This window comes from Podarcis melisellensis (assembly GCF_964234715.1).
Source record: "Podarcis melisellensis genome assembly, chromosome: 14".
NCBI lineage: Eukaryota > Metazoa > Chordata > Lepidosauria > Squamata > Lacertidae > Podarcis > Podarcis melisellensis.
The window spans coordinates 45,997,177-46,016,763 of NC_138546.1; the positions used below are offsets into that span (position 1 = coordinate 45,997,177).

Here is a 19,587-nt window from a genome sequence, read left to right on the forward strand (position 1 = left end):
TAGAGAGCCACACGTCCCCGCCCTACTGCTGCTCTTGAGAGATATCTGAGCCTTCTTGGAAGTCGTGCCACAGCTGCCTTGAAGGCTCAGACAGAGCAGATGATCAAGCAGGAAACTTGGTTGCCCTTGGTCACCCCAGATACTACTTCTTTCCCTGGTAAACCTTCCTCCTTGCCTTGTTTGAAGTGAAAATTCAGGTGCATGTGTAGAATGTAGTTGAGAACCTCTGCAGAAGATCCCTCAAAGGTTTGGGGAACCTTTGGTCCTCCGTATGTTACTGAACTCTCATCAACCCCAGCAAGCATGCTCAAAAGCTAGGGGTTATGGGAGTTATAGTTCAGTAACATCCAGAGAGCCAAAGTCCCCCCCTCCATTTGATCTAGCAGAAGCTGCAGTGCTTAAGGAGAAGAAATCCAAAGCAGCAGGCAAAGGCAAGGCTGTCCTGCTCTCCCATTCCAACGCTTTAGCCACAACCACTGCAGTGGTGCACATAATCTTAACATACTTCGCAAAGCGGGGAGAGCCAACCTGGTGGCCTCCAGCTACTGTGGACTCTTAAATCCCATCAGCCTCAGGCAGCCTGGCCACTGGTCACAGATTGGAGTTGTAGCCCCAAACACCTAGATGGCACCAGGTTGGCTAACCCTTGTTTAAAGTAGCCCAAGTCCCGTTGACCCAGTTTGACCATCAAAGGCGTAGGGAGGGGTGGGTGGGGGGCAGATCACCCCGGGTGTCATCACTGAGGGGGGGTGACATTGGGCGCACCACCCGCCCACAACTCCCAAGCCTACCCCGAGCTGCCGATGGGGGGCGGGTGACCAAAAAAACGTCCACACCGGGTAGCACCTGACCTTGCTATGCCTCTGCAAAATATACATAATTGCATCAGGAATGGTACTTTATAAACCACGAGCGGAAAACCTGTGGCCTTCTAAATGCTTGAACAACATTTTCCATTTCCCCCGACCATTGGGCTCTGCTGGCTAGGGCTGATGGGAGTTGGAATTCAATAATGTCAGAATGGCCACAGGCTACTCATGCTGGGTATAAACCAGCCTTCCCCAACCTGGTGCCCTCTGTGTGTTTCGGACTACATTTGGGGAAGGCTAGAAAAAACAAAAACACTCCAATTGAGTATCAAAACACAAGCACTGGTGCAAATATTCCCAAGGTACAAACCTCATGATGCTTCCCCCAGACACATTGACATACAACACAAATGGCTTTTACAATTTTATTAACAAGTCAGTTTGGTACACAGAAACACAAAATGTAACATTAATAAGCTCCAAAAAGGCCTTTCCGAAGATGCACTCACTGCTTTTGAAGTGCCACATGGACGTTGCTGCTAAAGGAGAGCCATGCCCAAGACTGAGATGCTTAGGGATCAGTCCAGGTGCAAGAGGGTTCAGTTCCGCATCCTGTGTGAGACTTGAGAGCTACTTCTGACATTCAGCTTGGTGGCTTTTGTCTCCCCACCAAGGCAGAGAGCAAAACAGCAACGCCTGTTTGGTTTAGGCACATTTTCCAATAAATTTTTGTTGCTCAGGTGAGGAGCTGCACAAGGGGTGGGAAATCTTTGGCCCTCCAGATGCTGCTCCCACTGATCCCAGCCAGCAAGTATTCTGAGTCTTGTCCATTCACCTAACAGCACTAGCTTAACTGAACTCTTCCTTGCAGTCTGCCTCCTCTTCTGGACTCAATTGTCCTCTGCCTGTAACTTCTTCATGCCCCATCAGGGCAAAAGGGACACTACTTCATCTGCAGTCTGCTCTCAACTGGGTCCCCCTTCCCAACCACCTCAAGGAGCAGCCACCAGCTCCCGGCCTCAGGGTTGTTTTTGGGACTCAGCATGGAAGCAGTTGGCTTTGCCTAACATTAGCTTTGGCTCTACTGCAGACTCCTCTGCTTCCTGCCTTACCAGTCTCACTGGGCATCAGCCACCACTGGTTGGAGGCATTACCCAAACAAAACAAGCAAAGTGCTTTCCAGTTGTTCTCCAGACTTAATAAAAACAAGGCTGCTGAACTGCAGCTGCCGAAGGCTGTGGGCAGCGAAGAAGCCCAGCTTCCAGCTGCCCCTTTTCAGGATCAGTGCATAGGACAGAGTCATTTTTCTCTACTGGCTATTGCCAGGGCAGATCACAGTCAATGTCCCTGTTGGAAGAACAGGTCCAGAAGGTCCCACCACAAGCCTCGCTCTAGCTGTCCATGATGGTCAGCCTCAAATTGGCTGGCGAAGGAGCTGCCTTCGTTCGAGCATAGTGGGGGTTAATGTACACTTCTCCCAGCATCCCCTCTTCCTCCTCTTCATCCTCACACAGGTCAAAGAAGGCTTTTAGGAGGTCAGGGCAGGTGTAGTGAAGCGTTATCACCACGGCTCCGATCAGGAAGCAGAGAAGCCCTGGAAAACAGAGACGGACAGTCAGTTAGTGAACCAAAGACAGACTTTGTTGCTGGCGAGGAAGGAAGCCGGAATGGCAGATTTGATGCATCCATGCTTGTTTTCATGCTCAGTTTAATAAAGTTGAGAGTTTGTAGAGCAACGGATGGGGAACCTCAGGCTCAAATGAAGTTCCTCCAGGCCTTCCATAACACCTCCCCCTAACCAGCTTTGTACCCTTCTCAAGCACTTTTGCTTGAAACTCTGATCATTATTATTATTTTGCTTGCCTGGATTCCTTGTGCTCTTTATATGTTAATGCTTTGATCCCCAGTATTCACTTCCAATAGTTGACAGTCTATACTTGGTGCTATTCCGCCCCCCCCCCCATGATAATAAACACTGAGTTTTATGTGTCAACAGACAACCATGAATTCTCTGCAAGGATCCCCCATCCAGAGTTCTGTGCAACAATAGGGTGCCCATCCACATAACTACATGTGCAAGTAGACTCACAAGAGACCACTCTCATGGTCCACGGTGACAGCAACCAACAATGGTCTAGCGCTGCTTGTGTCATTCTCAATTCAGTGTTGGAACAGTGCACACATGCTGTAGGGTGCTCAATTCCTATATCATTCAGTGTGGTGCAGTGGTTAGAGTTGGACTAGGGCGGCTTGGGTCCAAATACCCACTTGGTGGTGAGTTGCACACTGTGGAGGATGCTGCTACCCTTTGGGACTGGTAGGGTGGAAGCCAGAACACATGGCTGGCAGAGACAACAAAAATTAAAAATTAAAAATTAAAAATTAAAAATTAAAAATTAAAAATTAAAAATTAAAAATTAAAAATTAAAAATTAAAAATTAAAAATTAAAAATTAAAAATTAAAAATTAAAAATTAAAAATTAAAAATTAAAAATTAAAAATTAAAAATTAAAAATTAAAAATATAATTAAATAAATAAGTAAATAAGTAAATAAGTAAATAAGTAAATAAGTAAATAAGTAAATAAGTAAATAAGTAAATAAGTAAATAAGTAAATAATCATTAAGGCTTCGCCTCCTCCTCTGTTATGTACTGAGTTGAATATGATCCAGATTGCGGCAGTCTGATTGGTCCACAGGAGCCACCCAATCCAGCTCCAGGTGGAAGTGAATCCGCAACCTGATTGGCCTACAGGAGAATCCCAGAATTAGCCAATCACGTGGGGCCCTTTGTGTAAATAATGTATATAAAGCAGACATTCTGGGGGAACTTCCATTCCTGCTCACCACTATGAGCTGAATAAAGAGCATGAAATCCACTCTCGACTCCGAGTATATTTCACTGGCGACGAAGGTGGGATCCCGCTGAGCTGACCGCCACACACAGCAGTGCAGCACCACCACCTGCCGCACCGCTGCCTCGCACCGTGTGGGGCAACACAGTTTGAGGAGGAAAATGGCAGAATAGCCTGCCCCTGGACTGGTCATCAATGAGAAGGCAGGCAGCAGGGGCTGTTTGGGGGGCAGGCAGAGGTTGCTCTGAACCCCAGCCACTGAGGAGAACCTCAGGTTACCAGACATCCCCATTTCCCGGGGACAGTCCCCATCCAAAATCCATTGAAGTTGAAAAGTGTCCCTGGATTCATTGAAAAAACATCTGTTAACCTTAGGATAAGCTCACCTGTGGCAAGGGTCAGCCAGAAGGATGCACCATAGGCGAGCTGCAAGGAGGTGGGGCCAAACTGGATGACACAGGAAGCACTCCTCCCGGTGGAGAAAGAGAGCAGAGCAAAGATGAGGAAGCTGCCTGTGACGAGGGTCATGTAGCCGCCATAGACAGGGACCGGCATGGAGAAGAGCATGTTGGAGACCAGCCAGGCGCAGAAGGCAACCCTGCAGGGAAGAGACAAAGCGCTCGCCATTTATCACAGCTCAGAGGAGAAGAGACCCGCTCCACGGGCAGAAGGTCTGTGGTGGAGGGAATTCTCAGCGCAATCCATTACGCCACAAAGCGACCGGCAACCCGAAACTGAATGTTGGGAGATTCAGGGGGCAAGCAAAAGGGAAGGCCTTCTTCCTGTGCAAGTGCCTGGAGGCGGTTGGAGGATGGATGGCGGCTAATGGACTGAGGTTGAATCCTGACAAGCCAGAAGTACTGTTTTTGGGGGGACAGGAGGTGGGCAGGTGTGGAGGACTCCCTGGTCCTGAATGGGGCAACTGTGCCCCTGAAGGACCAGGTGCGCAGCCTGGGAGTCATTCTGGACTCACAGCTGTCCATGGAGGCGCAGGTCAGTTCTGTGTCCAGGGCAGCTGTCTACCAGCTCCATCTGGTACACAGGATGAGACCCTACTTGCCCGCAGACTGTCTCTCCAGAGTGATGCATGCTCTAGTTATCTCCTGCTTGGACTACTGCAATGCGCTCTACGTGGGGCTACCTTTGAAGGTGACCCAGAAACTACAACTAATCCAGAATGTGGCAGCTAGACTGGTGACTGGGAGCAGTCGCTGAGACCACATAATACCAGTCTTGAAAGACCTACATTGGCTCCCAGTACGTTTTGAGCACAGTTCAAAGTGTTGGTGCTGACCTTTAAAGCCCTAGACGGCCTCAGCCCTGAATACATGAAGGAGCGTCTCCACCTCCATCGTTCTGCTCAGACACTGAGGTCCAGCGCCGAAGGCCTTCTGGCGGTTCCCTCACTGCGAGAAGTGAGGTTACAGGGAACCAGGCAGAGGGCCTTCTCGGTAGTGGTGGCAAAGAGATAAACAACTACCTGACATTTAGATGACATCTGAAGGCAGCCCTGTTCAGGGAAGTTTTTAATGTGTGACATTTTAATGTATTTTTAATATATACAATGGCTATGCTGTGCCTCCATGGACAGAAGCAGTATAGCTTCGGAATTCTGAATAGGAGCCAGTGGTGGCCTTAACCGTTAGTGTGTCGGACTAGGGATTGGGAGGCCAGGGTTCGAATCCCCACTCGGTCATGAAGCTCCCTGGGTGACCTTGGGCCGGTCACTGCCTCTCAGCCTACCCTACCTTGCAGGGTTGATGTGAGGATTAAATGGGGGAGGGGGAGAACTATGGAAGCCACCCAGAGCTTCACAGAGAGAAAGTTGGGATATAAATGCGACAAATAATAATTTCAGTTGCTGGGAACCTCAGGAGGGGAGAGGGCTCTTGGGATTGGGGCCTGTTTGCGGGTTTCTCTCGGGCATCAGAGAGAACAGGATGCTGGACTAGATGGGCCAGGGGTCTGATCCTGCAGGGCCCTTCTTATGTTCTCATGCATTATCCTGCACACCCCCCCCCCCACTGGTGCAAAACATTTCATGGCTAAATTGACTTTAGACTTGACGCCACCTTGGAAACAGGCCTCAGTTCGCAACATCTCCATCCAAAAAAGCAGCTTTTGGGAAGATCTTCTGTCTGAAGCCCTGGAAGCAGAGCCTACCAGCGAGTTGGCCTTCCTCACCCTAGTGCCCACCCCTGATGCTCCTGCGACTCCAGCACCCATCACCCCCGACCATTGGTCATGCTGGCTGAGGCTGATGTCTGATCACTTCAAGCTCCTTTCAAAGTGCAGTGCAAAGCAGCGCTTTGAAAGGGGCTTCTGGAGACCCCCATGGGCAAAATAATGTGACTTGGTGATTGGGGGCAGGCTTCCACCCACAAGGCAATGGGGAGATAAGAGCCTGGGCTTGCTGGTCTCAAATGGTCCCCCCCATCCCTTCTGGAGTCCCAAGATGTCTGGGGGAAGCAAGGTTGGGGGAAGGCGGTGAGGTTCCCCCCGTTCAGGAGCCTGGCGAGGCCCACTCACCACAGGGTGGCTGACGCATAGTGCCCTGCCATTCTGTAGAGGTGATGGAGGCCACAGGGACTGTCCCCGGTGAACTTTTCTGCCACGTAGAGGATGGGGCTGGGCAGGCCGTGCTCCAAGCCTTCGTCGAAGTCGTTGTCGTAGTTTGCCCCAAACCACCAGGAGAAATGCTCGTTGTAGTTGATCGTTTCATTGAGCTGTTCCACGGGGCTTCCTGCGGAGGCAAGATTGGTTAGTGTCCAAAGAAGGGCTGGGTTTTTTGAAGCAGTAAAGGAAAAGGTAAAGGGAGCCCTGACCATTAGGTCCAGTCGCGACAGACTCTCGGGTTGCGGCGCTCATCTCGCTTTATTGGCCGAGGGAGCCGGCGTACAGCTTCCAGGTCATGTGGCCAGCATGACTAAGCCGCTTCTGGCAAACCAGAGCAGCGCACGCAAACACCGTTTACCTTCTCGCCAGAGCGGTACCTGTTTATCTACTTGCACTTGGATGTGCTTTCGAACTGCTAGGTTGGCAGGAGCTGGGACTGAACAACAGGAGAGCTCACCCCCTCATGGGGATTCAAACCGCCGACCTTCTGATCAGCAAGCCCTAGGCTCTGTGGTTTAACCCACAGCGCCACCCGCATCCCTTTGAAGTGGTAGCCAGGGGCAAATGAAGGGGTTGTGACACCTGGAGCGGGACGTTGCTACATAGGGCGCATGTGTGGCATTGCTACGTACGATGCATGTACATAGTGGTTTGCTGCCGCTCCAGCACCGGACGGTGTGGGGATCCTCTGCTCGCAGCTGCAGCCGTGAATGGAGGATCCTCTACATGCAGCTGTAGCGGTGATGGAGGGATCCCAATGCCATCTGTATGGCGCTGGAGCGGCACCGGGGGCAAACCGCTATGCACCGCACATGTACTGTATATAGCGGTTTGCTGCCAGCGCTGAGATCCTCTGCTCATGGTTGCAGCTGAGGACAGAGGATCCTCTCTACATGCAGATGCAGCGGCGCGATGGCTGCTCACACCGCCATGGGGTGCCTTCTTGTCACCTCCGCAGACATGGCACCAGGACCTCTAAACTATGGTTATTCATGGATCTTAAGGTCCTCTGCGGGGCATACTGTAAATACTGTAGCTGAAACTGATAAGACTGTGAAATGTTGGGGCACATCCAGAAATGCGCTGTTAGGACTCCCCCCTCCATGTTGGCACCCCAGACTCACCAACTAGAGTGACGTTAAGTCCTGCCAGACCGACGTGCAGCCCGATCTCTGCATGGACTTTAGCTGGGCTGAAAGACTTGTAGGTGGTGATTGCTGTTCCCTGTGCCCTCTCCCAGTCAGAGGTGAAGTGGACAGCTGCAAAGGTGCGGAAAGTCTCTGTGAGTGTCGGGCGCAGCAGAGTGTTGCCAGCTCTTTTTGGGGATGGCGGTTCCCCCAGAATTTACCCCTTTAGTTCCACACATCACCACCCTCTGCAATCACAGATTAGCAGCCAAGGTTTGCAAATGTGGGTCAGGTCAACACCACACTTTTAAGGCACACTGCTTCTCACAAAGAATCCTGGGAAATGGCTCTTTTACCCTGTGCAAAACTGCAATTCCCAGCACCCTGAACATACTACAGTTCCCAGGACTCTTTCGGGGGAGGGGACTTTAAATCTACAGTGTGGATGTGAGCACAAAAGGCCAAAGATGGAGAGGTTTGCTGAGGTCAGATGGAGAAGGGGACTCACCAACAATGACCCCTCCGATAAAAAGGCTTGCGATGACCCGGAAAAGCCAGTACAGTCTCTGCCAGCAAAAGAGAACAGAAAGTCAAAGGGGGAAAGAGGGTTTGCCATTCGCTTGGGTTACAATTTCATCTCCCTTCCACCCCCCTCCCGCCGCCACTTAGCCCTACTTGCCGTGGGGGTGGGGAGGAGGGTCTGCAAGGGGCCGGGTGGGAACGTTCCAGGGGCCATATCTGGCCCATGAACTGGGCGCTCTGCATCGCTGCTTTAAAGCAACAGTTTTGGGAGAGAGTTGGGTTTTTTAACTGAGCAGCATCAGCAGGGTTGGTGTTTCCCTGAACTAAACTCCTCCTCCCCCAGCTGCTAATTAATTAATTAAAAGCATTTCAAACTGCTTCATATTTCAGGGGGAAAAACACACCACTAAGCCATGCACAAGATCCATTGAAACAAACCAATAACACAGAATAAAAACCATCTAATAGCAAATAAAGCAAGCGATCAAGAGAATTCAGACACGTAAAACGGGGTCCAGTCTTAGGGATCAAGGAGGATCTGGGCAAAAAGATGCCTGAAGGAACAGACAGCTGCTGCTTCATGTATGTCAGAGGGGAGGGCATTCCACAGTACTGGGGCAACAGCAGAAAAGCCCCGCTTTGGGGGTCCCCACCCTATAATGGTTTGCAAGGTGCATTTCAAAGTGTCGAAGGGATCTCAAAAGTCTATCCATACAGGGGCAGGCGGCCTTTAAAGTAACCTGGTCCTAAGCCACCCTGAATATGGCCCCATAGCTGTTTGTCAGCCAGTACAGTTCCCTCTACACAGGGGTAAGATATGTGTATCTGGGTGCTCTCAACCTGTTAATCATGTCCTGGAATATAGGCAGACATGATAGTGATACCTGCATTTCCCCCCACCCTTCTGTGAGTTTAAGGGGTGGGCTGGGGGGGGTTAGATCAGGAAAATGCAGCAAGGGAGAGGAGATGGTTAAACACAGCCCCCACCAGCTTCATGAGAGTAGGATGCTGAATTAAGAGTGCTGAATTAAGGCTGGACCCGGGTTCAAATCCCACTCGGCTACAAATCTAAGTCACTATCTCTCAGTCTGGTCTACTTCACAGGGCTGGGTGAGGACAGAGCAGAGGAGAAGGGAGAACCTTTCGCACATGCTGCCTTGAGATCTTTGGAGGAAAGGCAGGACAGAAATGTAGTTCTATAATCACACTAATAATAAATACACAGCATAGCACAGTGTCTGTCTCCCCCTCGTGGTCAAACTCCTGTGAATACACCATGCCAGTTCTTTTAGGGTGGGAGACAGGGAAGGAAATGTACTCCTGAAAAGGTTGATAAAACTACCAGGATTTTATTTTTTAATGTTTCCTTTCCATTTTAAGAATGTGACATCATACCTTTGTATTCTGGCTCTAACCACTGTGGAGACTACCACTGAGCCTGCCACCCCCAGGGTGGACTTCGATAATATGGCACCCTGAGCAAGGCCATAATTTGGCGCTTTCCTCCGAAATATTTATTTTCACAATAATTCCTTTTGGTACAGTTCCTTTTTATGATTCTTCTCAGCAGGTATCTGTATTACAGTGGTACCTCTGGATACGAACGGGATCCGTTCCGGATCCCCGTTCGCATCCTGAAGTGAATGTAACCTGCGCCTGTGCAGATACCACTTCCGCGCATGATGCCATTTTGACCATCTGTGCATGCGCACGCGGCGCAACCTCAAAGCGCTCAACCGGAAGCATATTTAACCTGAGGTATGACTGTATTATTATTATTATTATTATTATTATTATTATTATTATTATTATTATTATGCACCCCCTCAGCTCAGCCTGCACCACCCTAAATCCAGCGCTCATCACTCCCTTTCCCTTCCTGCATAAACATTCACTCACAGCTGCATCATGTAGCTGCAGGTCTCTGTGGTTTTATGGCTTTGCACACAAAGACAGGCACACCCACACACTGCCAAATAACTGAAGATAGTTGTGTCATTGTATGGAGATGGTGCTATGCACAGCAGGTTGTGAACACAGCTCCAAAGCCCTTTTCTTTTTAAATACTAATTCCTTCTAACAGCAAAGTCGGGTACCACCTTTCCTTCCTGCCACCCCTTTGCTGCCTCACCTTTGCTCAAAATCGCTGCCTCCCGAGGCTGCTTTTCATTTTAAACGAATGCAAACGTATTGCCGTTTCATTGCAGGGCTCAATAATATGCTCTTCTGAGCACAAAGGGCGACACAGGGAGCTGCCTTTTGTCCAGGGGAGGAACGATCGCTGGGAGAAGAAACATTATAGTGCTCCTGTAGCAGCACAACTGGATGCAGCAAAACATGTCTCTCCTGTGTTGGTCTCTACAGCCACAGCAGGTGCTGTAATACTCCAATGGTTTGATTTCACCCCTGAAGGCTCACTCCTCACAGATGGATGACAACAACACTCTGACCCTGTATTATCAACACTGATTGGCAGCAGATTCCCAGCATTTTCAGGCGTGACTCTCTCTGAGCCAAAGTAAGAGAAGCCAGGAAGCAAACCTGGGACCACCTTCTAGCAAAGCAGATGATCTACTACTAAGCTTTGGTCCTCCTTCAATAACAGTACTCACCGCTCTGCCCCGAATTCCAGGAAGGATGAGCAGGAAGCTGAAGGCAATTACAAGGAAGACAATAATTACAACGATGGTATCCACATCAAAGACAAAGGGCTTCCTGGGTTGGGGGTAAAAGGGATAGATGCCATCAAAGAGCGTCATTCTGAGGCAGGATACCTGCAAGACAGAGGTGAAAGGTGAGTCAAATGCTGCCCAGATCCAGAGCTGCCGAGGCCTCATGCCCTTTGGTCCCATGCGCAGATACCCTTTATGTCTTAAGTGGGCTAATTTGGCCCACCTAAAATACTGTTGCAAATCTGGGATGACAGAGTTTGGTGTGCAAAGGGCACCCATAATGGCCAGCATTAGTGAGTGTTATAAAATAATACACGGTAGAATTTAGATAATATCTGGGAGTACTGAAGGGAAGATAGAAGACAAAAGTCATAGAAGCAAGTCATTAACCATCAACCAAGCAGGCAAGCTTGGTGAGGGGAGGAGGTTGCCAAAGTGATGGGAGCAAGGGTGCATGATGTGACACAGAAAAAATGTTGTGATTTAAGAAACAGGTCTGGAAAAGGGGTGAGCAAGACAGAGGGAGGAGCTGCTTGGAGCAGCGGTTCTTGGGAAGAACGAAAGTGGGCCAGATTCCAGGAGGAGGCCAGGCAGGGAGGAGCATCTTGGCAGGCAGAGACAGAGGCACAGAGATGGACTCAGGTGCTGCACTGCTCTGGGGAACGAGACCCTATTGAGATGTACTGTAATACTCCAACCAGCGGTTCTCAACCTGTGGGTCCCTAGATGTTGTTGGACGACAACTCCCATCATCCCTGACCACTGGTCATGGTGGCTAGGAATGATAGGAATTGTAGCCCAACATCTGGGGATCCACAGGTTGAGAAACACTGCTCCACAGTAGACCCAGGTATAAATATGTACAATAAACTATATTTCTTAAAGGTACTGCTGTGCCTCGATTTCCCAACGGAAACCCAAGCCGGGGTGAGCGCCTGGAACCCCCTGGAATCCTGCGATGGCTTGGCAGAGTTTGGAGGGTGGCGCACAAACTTTGCAGCAATATGAGGCGACTTGGAGAGATTTTGCAGAAGAGGGCAAGTCTTTGTTTTAACTCTTATGCTACCTTTACTCCAAAGAGCTTGAGGTGTGTCTCCCTTAAAAAAACCCCAAACAAACAAACTTAACAGCCCTGCAAGGTAGGTTAGCTGAAAAATACAAACTTCAGCAGGCAGCCTGGGCAGATGGCCAGCCAGCCAAAGAAAACAGAGGTCATGCCCGTCAGTCACGGACAAAGAAAAAGGCATGGCTACTGTCTCCACCCCCAGCCCTGCTAATAACTCCCACCTGCCCCATGGCAAAAGGTTCGGTGGCCCTTCAGATCGGCTGAGAAATGTTTGCAGAGCAACAACAAGTTTTAGCTCCATCACTGTCTGTTTCCCCAGCATCCTACAAAGTTTTTGATCATCTTCCCACGCTTTTGGAGAGGAAGCCTGGGTCTGGGAAGCGCCTGGAGTTGGGAGAGTAAGTGATGGTTTTAACATCAGATTAGGACCTCAGACTTTGAAATAAGGAAAATTATGGGGAAAGGAACTGGAAAGGTGTGTGTGTGTGTGTGTGTGTGTGTGTGTGTGTAATTGTGTGCCATATCATATAGCCCCCTCATGCTAGAAGGAAAAAGAAAAACCCAATATCACCTGACCTCCCTAGTCTTGAAGCACACAATAATATACAGGACACATGACAGCCGCTGTAATTTTGAGAGCTAGTTTGGGGTGATAGTTGGGCTGGAACTGGCGAAATGAAGTTCAAGTCTCCACCCAGCTATGACAGCAACTGCCCTTAGGCAGTCACTGCCACTTGGTTTCGCCTACCTCACAGGGTTGTTTAGTGATGAAAGACGCAACTAGAGTGGGATGAAAAAAGTAGCCAACAGTAGAGGTCAGCTACTCAGATCTTCCACATCCTCACTGGACATTTAAAACGTGTGCAGCTTCTCCCAAAGATTCCTGGGAACTGTAGTTTGATAAGGGCACTAGGATATGTAACTGAGTGATAAACTGCAGTTCCCAGGGTCCTTATGGGGTGGGGAGCAGAGCTTTAAATGTATGGTGAGGACCAAACACACAAAAAAGTGTGTGCATGCACATTGACATCCAAGTAGCAGCGGGCGGTAGCAGATGAGGACTCGAAAGTTAACCCTTCCCGCTCACATCTGCTCTGTGATGCACAGCTGCCCCATCCTTCATGTTAGCGCAGGTAGCAAGCCGTCAAAACTTAAGAGGAAATTTGCTTGCCAAAACGGGCATTTTGGCGATCAGGACGCGCGACCAATGGCATTAAAAGCGGGGAGTGATTCCCCCCCTCTAGCCCTGCGGTAGCCAACGTGGCGCCCGCCTTCACCGCTGAACTACATCTCCCATCATCCTGGACTACTTGACGCGGCGGAGGCTCAGGCGCCGATGAGAGTCCAACAGCTTTTGGAGGACACCCCCCCCTTTGCCTCACCACCCTCTGGGGAAAACCCACCTGCGTCTGGAAAATCTGAGGCTGCAGACCGCGGGGGGCGGGGGGGGGGCAGCAGCGGTACCGCAGAATAGAGAAGCCGCTGTTTGTCCTCCGTGCTGCGGCCACGCGGAGCCCGAAACGCGCGACGCCCCACCGCGCCCTGCAGGGTTGGGCAATGGGAAATGTTCGACGGGCGGGAGCCGCTCAAGAAAAGCCGGTCGCCTTAAGAACACAAGAAGAGCCCTGCTGGGCCAGCCCAAAGGGCAGGTCCCACTCTGCCAGGGCCAAAACAGACGCCTGTGAGGAAGCCCTCGAGCAGGGCACGAGCGCAGCAGCGCACTCCCCAGCCCCGGGTATGCACCGATCCTCGAGGTAATAGGGAGCCATCGCGCTTGGTAGTCCGCCGGTAAATGGGCCGGCAAGCGGCTTATGGAAAGGGAGGCGGGCTGCAGACATATGAGGCGCGTGTCTTCCCCGATGGCAGAAGACCGTTTCTCAAAGGAGAAGATCGGGAGCTGAAAAACACTCGGGTAATGTACTGACGGGCACCCACTGCCCCTAAGGCTCCCTATTAGTGGCAGGAAAAAAAGGGGCGCTCTGCGTACGCTCAGAGACAAAGCCTTCTATCTCTAACATATCGCTCGGCGGGAATCCCGCCCACCACCGCGTCCAGTTTGGAGTCAAATTCACTTTTGAGAAAGGGGTCTGGCTGCCACCTTTGGAATCTCCCTGCATTAGTAGATTCCATGGGGGCTCAAATCCTCTAGTGACGGTCAGCGGGCACCTATGAACACTAAACATCTTGCGCATCCTGTGCACGCCCAGGGACACTCGCTTCTATTGCCCGCGTGAGGTTGGAGGGAGTTGAGCATGAAAAGCGGTTCAAAGAGATGGATTTGCTCTGCCTTACAGAATCACAACTCCCTACAGTGCAGGAATTTCTCCTAGATTATACATGACAGGTGTCCATCCAACCTCTGCTTAGAAATCTCCTTTGGAGCCTCAGCCTAGGGACCCTGGAGGTGGCGGCGCGGAGGAGAGATTTGCGGGGTCTTTGCCTTCTCCTCCTCCCTGCTCGGGCCCGTCCCGTCGGGCAAAGGCAAAGGCGCTACGCGGCGAGCGCTCCCTTCCGCGCTTCCGTGCGCAGAGCTGCGCGGGAGACTTACCGGCGGGGCTTCGGCGGCGCCGTCTAAGCTGAGCGCAGAGCGGGCTGTGGGCGCCCAGCGCGGGGCGGCGCTCTTATATAGCGGCCGGGGAGGGTCGCGTGCCGGCCTTATGCAAATGAGGCCCTCGGCCCCGCCCCCGGCCCCTCCCTCCCCGCCCGGCTCCGACGGGACGGGCGGCATTCCGGACAGACGCAGCAGCGACGGTGGTGCGCGGACTCGGAGGCGAGAGAGAAGCGTCAGCGGCGGTGGCAAGGACGACAGCAGCAGCAGCAGGCGCAGTGGCCCAGGTGAGGTAGGCGACGCGGGGGCAGGACAGGGAGAGTGTGCCGCGAAATGCGTGTCCGGGGCGCGGGGCGAACAGCAGGGTTGGAAGGAGCGAGCGAGAGATCGAGACATTCACCTGGGAAAAGAAGGCAGCAGGTCGCCTCCTCGGCTGCCGCGAGGATCATGCGTAGCTCTTTTTCGTTGCCCGAAGGCAAAGATCCCGAGAAAGGAAGCCGTGGGAAGTGCGCGCTGGGAACTTTTCTTCTCAGGGAAACCGGGTTGCTTTCCCACATCTGTGGCTCACGACTGGGACTTCACTTGATGGTCCCCACCGTCGACCCCATCCAGGGCTGGATTTAGGTTTGATGAGGCCCTAAGCTACTGAAGGTAATGGGGCCCTTTATGTATGATATTTTAGGGTAGGCATAGGCAAACTCCGGCCCTCCAGATGTTTGGGACTACAATTCCCATCATCCCTAGCTAACAGGACCAGTGGTCAGAGATGATGGGAACTGTAGTCCCAAACATCTGGAGGGCCGGAGTTTGCCTATGCCTGTTTGAGGGAACAGGCTAGCAGGCTCCCATTGTTTACATCACAGGATCCTACACAAAACAAAACAAAACAAAACACTGTTGCTGTATGTAGGTTTTATTTTATTTTATTTTAATCTTATATTTTCGAAATGTACATCCAGTTGTTTTTTTCTTTAATTTTTTTGGGGCCCCCAAGAGAGTGGGGCCCTAAGCTATAGCTTGTATAGCTCAGTGTTTCCCAACCGGTGTTCCGCGGCACACTACTGTGCCGTCAGACATTGGCTGGTGTGCCGTGGGAGGGAGGCGGGCGAGTCGGGCGGTGAGAGGCGGCGGCGGCGAGGATCCGCGTCGAGCCGGGGGCGGCTCCGCGGTGGTGGTGCCGAGCGGCGGGGCAGCGCGTGCAAAAGGGAGAAGCGCGAGACAGCGGAGGAGGAGGAGGCCGGCATGTCCGGGCAGCAGCAGCAACAACAGCAGCAGCAACTCCCGGCGACGGCTCCTCAAGCCCCGCCGCCGCCCCCTCCTCCGCCCGCTATCGCCGCCACCACCACAACAGCCGCCGCCGCCTCAGTTGCCGCCGTCCCTCAGTCCCTCGCTCTGCTGCCTCCTCCCACCCCCAAAGCTTGGAGGTTCCCCGGCAAGGGGGAGGGAAAAAACTTTCACTTTCGTGCGTCCCTCCCGGCGTGACGCTGCGCGCTGACGTCACGGGGCGGGGCTTTAATGGTGGTGTGCCGTGAGATTTTTTTTCAGTAAACAGGTGTGCCGTTGCCCAAAAAAGTTTGGGAAACACTGGTATAGCTTATACGTAAATCCGGCACTGCGCCCAGCATGCACACACAGAGGACCTTGCAGACTCTTAAGGCAATTTTATTGCCTTCTACCTACCCATTGTTACTTTGGAAGGAAAAAGAAGCATGGCTAAGTTTCACCACTGGAGGACAGAATAACAGTGCAGGCGTTTTGTATATGATGCAGTCTGGAATTTCTACCAAGTGTCTGTGTTTGCATGCACATCCATGTATATTAGGGATAGTCAGTGTAGGACTACAAGTCCCATCAGCCCCTGCCAGCAGATTATAGTTAATTTGGCATAATCACACTGGCTTTCCTTAATCTTTACTCTCTATTTCATTCAGACTTGGAATTCATGTATATGTGCCAATCACATTTCAGGATCAACCATGACACGTGTTGTGTGTTGTGTGTTGTGTTTCCCTTCCTGTCTGCAAAGGCATCAGGTGTAAAGGACATCAGGTGTTCCTAGACACACTGGAACTTGTGCCGATCTGAAGTGGCTTGGTCCAGCATGTAGTGCTGCATGCACTGCTGCAGTGTAATTTGGGGGTGATTTTTGATGTGGGAAGGCCTTAGCTCAGTGGTAGAAAACATGCGTCGCATGAAGAAGGTCCCAAAGACCTCTCCAAACTGAGTAAAGGGGTGGTAAAATGGCAAATGCAATTCAATGCAAAAAAGTGTAACGTGATGCATGTTGGAGCAAAAAAAAATCTTAGTTTCACATACATGTTCATGGAGTCTGAAATGGAGGTGATATACCAGGAAGAAGACCTTGGGGTCATAGTAGATAGCTCAGTGAAGATATTGACCCAATGGCCATAAAAAAACAAAAAAACAAATTCCATGATAGGGATCGTTAGGAAAGGAATTGAAAATAAAACTGCCAATATCCTAATGCGGTTATACAAATCTATCGTGCGACCGTACTTGGAGCACTGTGTACAGTTCTGGTCTCCTCAGCTCAAAAAGAAAATTAGAGGAAAGGTGAGTAACAGGCAACATGATAAAAATAGATAACCTTATGCATGGATAGAGAAACGTTTTTCTCCCTCTCTCAAAATGCTAGAAATTGTGGGCATCCCATGAAGGCGAATTTTGGAAGATTTCAGACAGATCAAAGAAAGCACTTCTTCATGCAACACATAGTTAAGCTCATAGCTGTCAACTTTTCCCTTTTCTTGTGAGGAATCCTATTTGGAATATGGGAATTTCCCTTAAAAAAAGGGAAACGTTGACAGCTATGGGACTTGCTCCTGCGGTTCCCAGTGATAGCCACCAGCTTGATGGAGGAGAGGGGTAGCAATGGCTACTAGCCATAGATCGTTGTGCCCTGCCTTCCAATGTTGTATGCAACATTGCATGCTGTGGTGTACCTCCATAATTGCAGGCAGCAATGCTTCTGGGTACCAGTTGTTGGAAACCAGAGGAGGGGAGAGGGCTCTTGTGCTCATGTTGTGCTTGCTGGCTTTCCATTGGGGCATCTGATTGGCCACTGTGGGAACAGGATGCTGGACTAATGGGCTATTGGTCTGTTCCAGTAGGCTATTATGTCCTTACCTGAGTTTGCTTGCCTGCCTGAACTCTTGAGTGGTACCCAAGGTGAGGTAGCCCATGAGGTCTTCTGGCAAGTTGTGATGGATGTCGTCTTCCAGACACCCAGCTTTGCTAGTTCTTTCCACTTACTTGATGTTGCACTTAGAAGTACATTCAATGCTGTCTTTGAGTGCATTGTATTTGGAATGCTGTAAGGAGATATTTGCCTTAAGGAAGAAGTTCCACTCCGGGTGAAAGCAGAAGGCTGGTGTTTTTCTAAACCTAGGATTCAAGGCCCACCCCCCACCCCTTTAAATGCCTCTAACTGCATTTGCCAATCAGGTGCAATAACGTTGAAGGAATGTCCTGAATTTCTGGGATTTTTGTTTCAACACTTGCAAATGTACACACACCTTAGAATGACTCACATCTGTTGGTTGTTTCAAAACATATTTATTCAACACAAATATAGTTGCTTTTGTGTGTGTGTATGTTTGTTGTTTGTTTCTATCTACACCCTTTCAGATGCTTTTGTGAAGCGTTGTGAATGAAGGGTGTGTTGCCAGCAGCAAAAGCTCCCTCTTTTTTGCAACAGAGTTCCTTGACGTGAAACAGATGGAACTGCTTGTCTTCTGCCTAGTGCATTCATGGAACTCTGAACGTTTTGTGGTCATAGTACTGTATTTGCAAGTCTTAGAGAAGTAATAGGAAGCACATTTATGTAGGCAGGAGTATGTTAAGATCTACCTTCAAAGTAAATGCTTTTCTCGAATATGGAGCAAGGAAGGCCCCATCTGCGCTATAAATTTTAAGCAGTATCATACCACTTTAAGCAGTCAGGCTTTGCCCCCAAAATACTGGGAACTGTAGTTTGTTAAGGGTGCTGAAAATTTTTAGGAGACTTATCTAACTACAGGCGGGGGGGAATCGTGCACGTTTAAAGTTCTGTGGTCCTGCATTAAATGTATAGTTCAGACGGGACCCAAGAGGTTATAGTCAGTGGAAGCCACTGGACCCGAAGACCCTTTTCAGAGTATGTGAAGCTCATTGGTATAGAATCCTATATACTAATAGGAAGCTCATTCTCTGAGTGAGGATTCTTAGAGTTGCCAATGTTACTCCTACTAGGAACAGACACATTGAAATTAACGGGCATGACTAATATAGGTCCATTATTTTCAGTGGCTCTACTCTGAGTAAAAGTTCATTGGCTACAACCTTTATGTAGCCAAATCACTTCCACACTTGCACAAGAGGGAGTAGCGGACATACAAAACATCCTTTTTGGTGGGGGCAGGTAGAACAGAGGGAACAAAAAACATGGGGGACGAGCAATGTAATGGAGTACTTTGCAAGAGGGCATGGCTGGCTGGCTGGCTGGAATACTGAACAGGAGCAGTCTACGCTGTAATATTTTGTTTGAGGTTCCTCTTGGCTTGAGCATAAATGCAACCCCCTTTTCTAAAAGAGTTAAATAAATGCAAGGTGGATAGATGTCAGGACATTTACTGACTCTGGCAGCCAAAAACATAATATAGTTCCAGTGACTATATAGTTGCCCAGAACAGAGAGGTAGAACTTTCTCAGCCTGAGGGCCACATTATTTTCTGGGGAACTTTCAGGGGGCCACAGACGAAAGTGGTTAGAGTAATTAATATAAACTTTACCCTTGTATAACTGGCTTGTTGCTCCGCACTGTCACACACTGTTCTCCATTTTCCATCCAGCCAAGCAAGAAACAGTGCCTGAAAGCAAGGACACATTCCAGGCAGACAAAAAACAAAAAACGTGCCTGAGGAGAGTGCAAAACAGGGCCAGAGAGAATGGACGTGGCCTGTGGAGAGAGGATGTGGCTTGGAAGAGTCCTGGTGACCAAGCAGAGAGGCCTGGAGGGCCACATTTGGACCCAAGAACCAGGGTCAGAAGAAGTCTAGGAAGCCAAACAAAAGGAGACCTAAGGGGTGGCTGAAGCATCCTTACTGGCGGCGTGGAAAAGTTAGAGTGGCCAAGGATGCTAGAAAAAGCAAAACCATTCATATGCTGCAGTATTCACTGGAGCAGGGCAGAAATCAGTTTGTCTTGCGAAAGAAAGCACACAGATGCAAATCTAGAAAGTGCAGGCATTCATGTTGCAGTTTTGAAGTTGACCAGCTAACTGGGTTCCCAGAGAAGACAGTAGAGGTTTTCAGGGAAGTTTTTAATGTGTGATGTTTTATTCTGTTTTTAATCTGTTGGCAGCTGCCCAGAGTG

The 19,587-nt window shown here is 50.1% G+C and overlaps 1 protein-coding gene across 3 annotated transcripts; it reads right to left on the reverse strand.

Moving 5' to 3' along the window:
* Positions 1–1,735: 1,735 nt before the first annotated feature.
* On the reverse strand, positions 1,736–19,035 carry DUOXA2 (dual oxidase maturation factor 2). 3 transcript variants are annotated; one of them, XM_081887809.1, is made up of 7 exons: positions 19,005–19,035; positions 10,541–10,702; positions 7,915–7,972; positions 7,404–7,538; positions 6,193–6,406; positions 4,050–4,261; positions 1,736–2,403 (listed from the first exon to the last, which is right to left on the reverse strand). In XM_081887809.1, the coding sequence occupies exons 2-7, from the start codon at positions 10,685–10,687 to the stop codon at positions 2,201–2,203; spliced, it is 969 nt and encodes a 322-aa protein (XP_081743935.1). In that variant the 5' UTR covers positions 10,688–10,702; positions 19,005–19,035; the 3' UTR covers positions 1,736–2,200. The 3 variants fall into 3 exon arrangements, with proteins under 3 accessions (XP_081743935.1, XP_081743933.1, XP_081743934.1); XM_081887807.1 differs by lacking the exon at positions 19,005–19,035 and adding an exon at positions 14,615–14,735; XM_081887808.1 differs by lacking the exon at positions 19,005–19,035 and adding an exon at positions 14,215–14,246.
* Positions 19,036–19,587: the final 552 nt, after the last annotated feature.

Excerpts from the sequence above, each read along its gene's own strand:
- DUOXA2 (XM_081887809.1), bottom strand. The coding sequence starts at position 10,687 with ATGACGCTCTTTGATGGCATCTATCCCTTTTACCCCCAACCCAGGAAG. Across the intron at positions 7,973-10,540 it reads CTGGAATTCGGGGCAGAGCG|AGACTGTACTGGCTTTTCCG; the intron begins GTGAGTACTGTT and ends TTTTGCTGGCAG. Across the intron at positions 6,407-7,403 it reads ACTTAACGTCACTCTAGTTG|GAAGCCCCGTGGAACAGCTC; the intron begins GTGAGTCTGGGG and ends TTGCCTCCGCAG.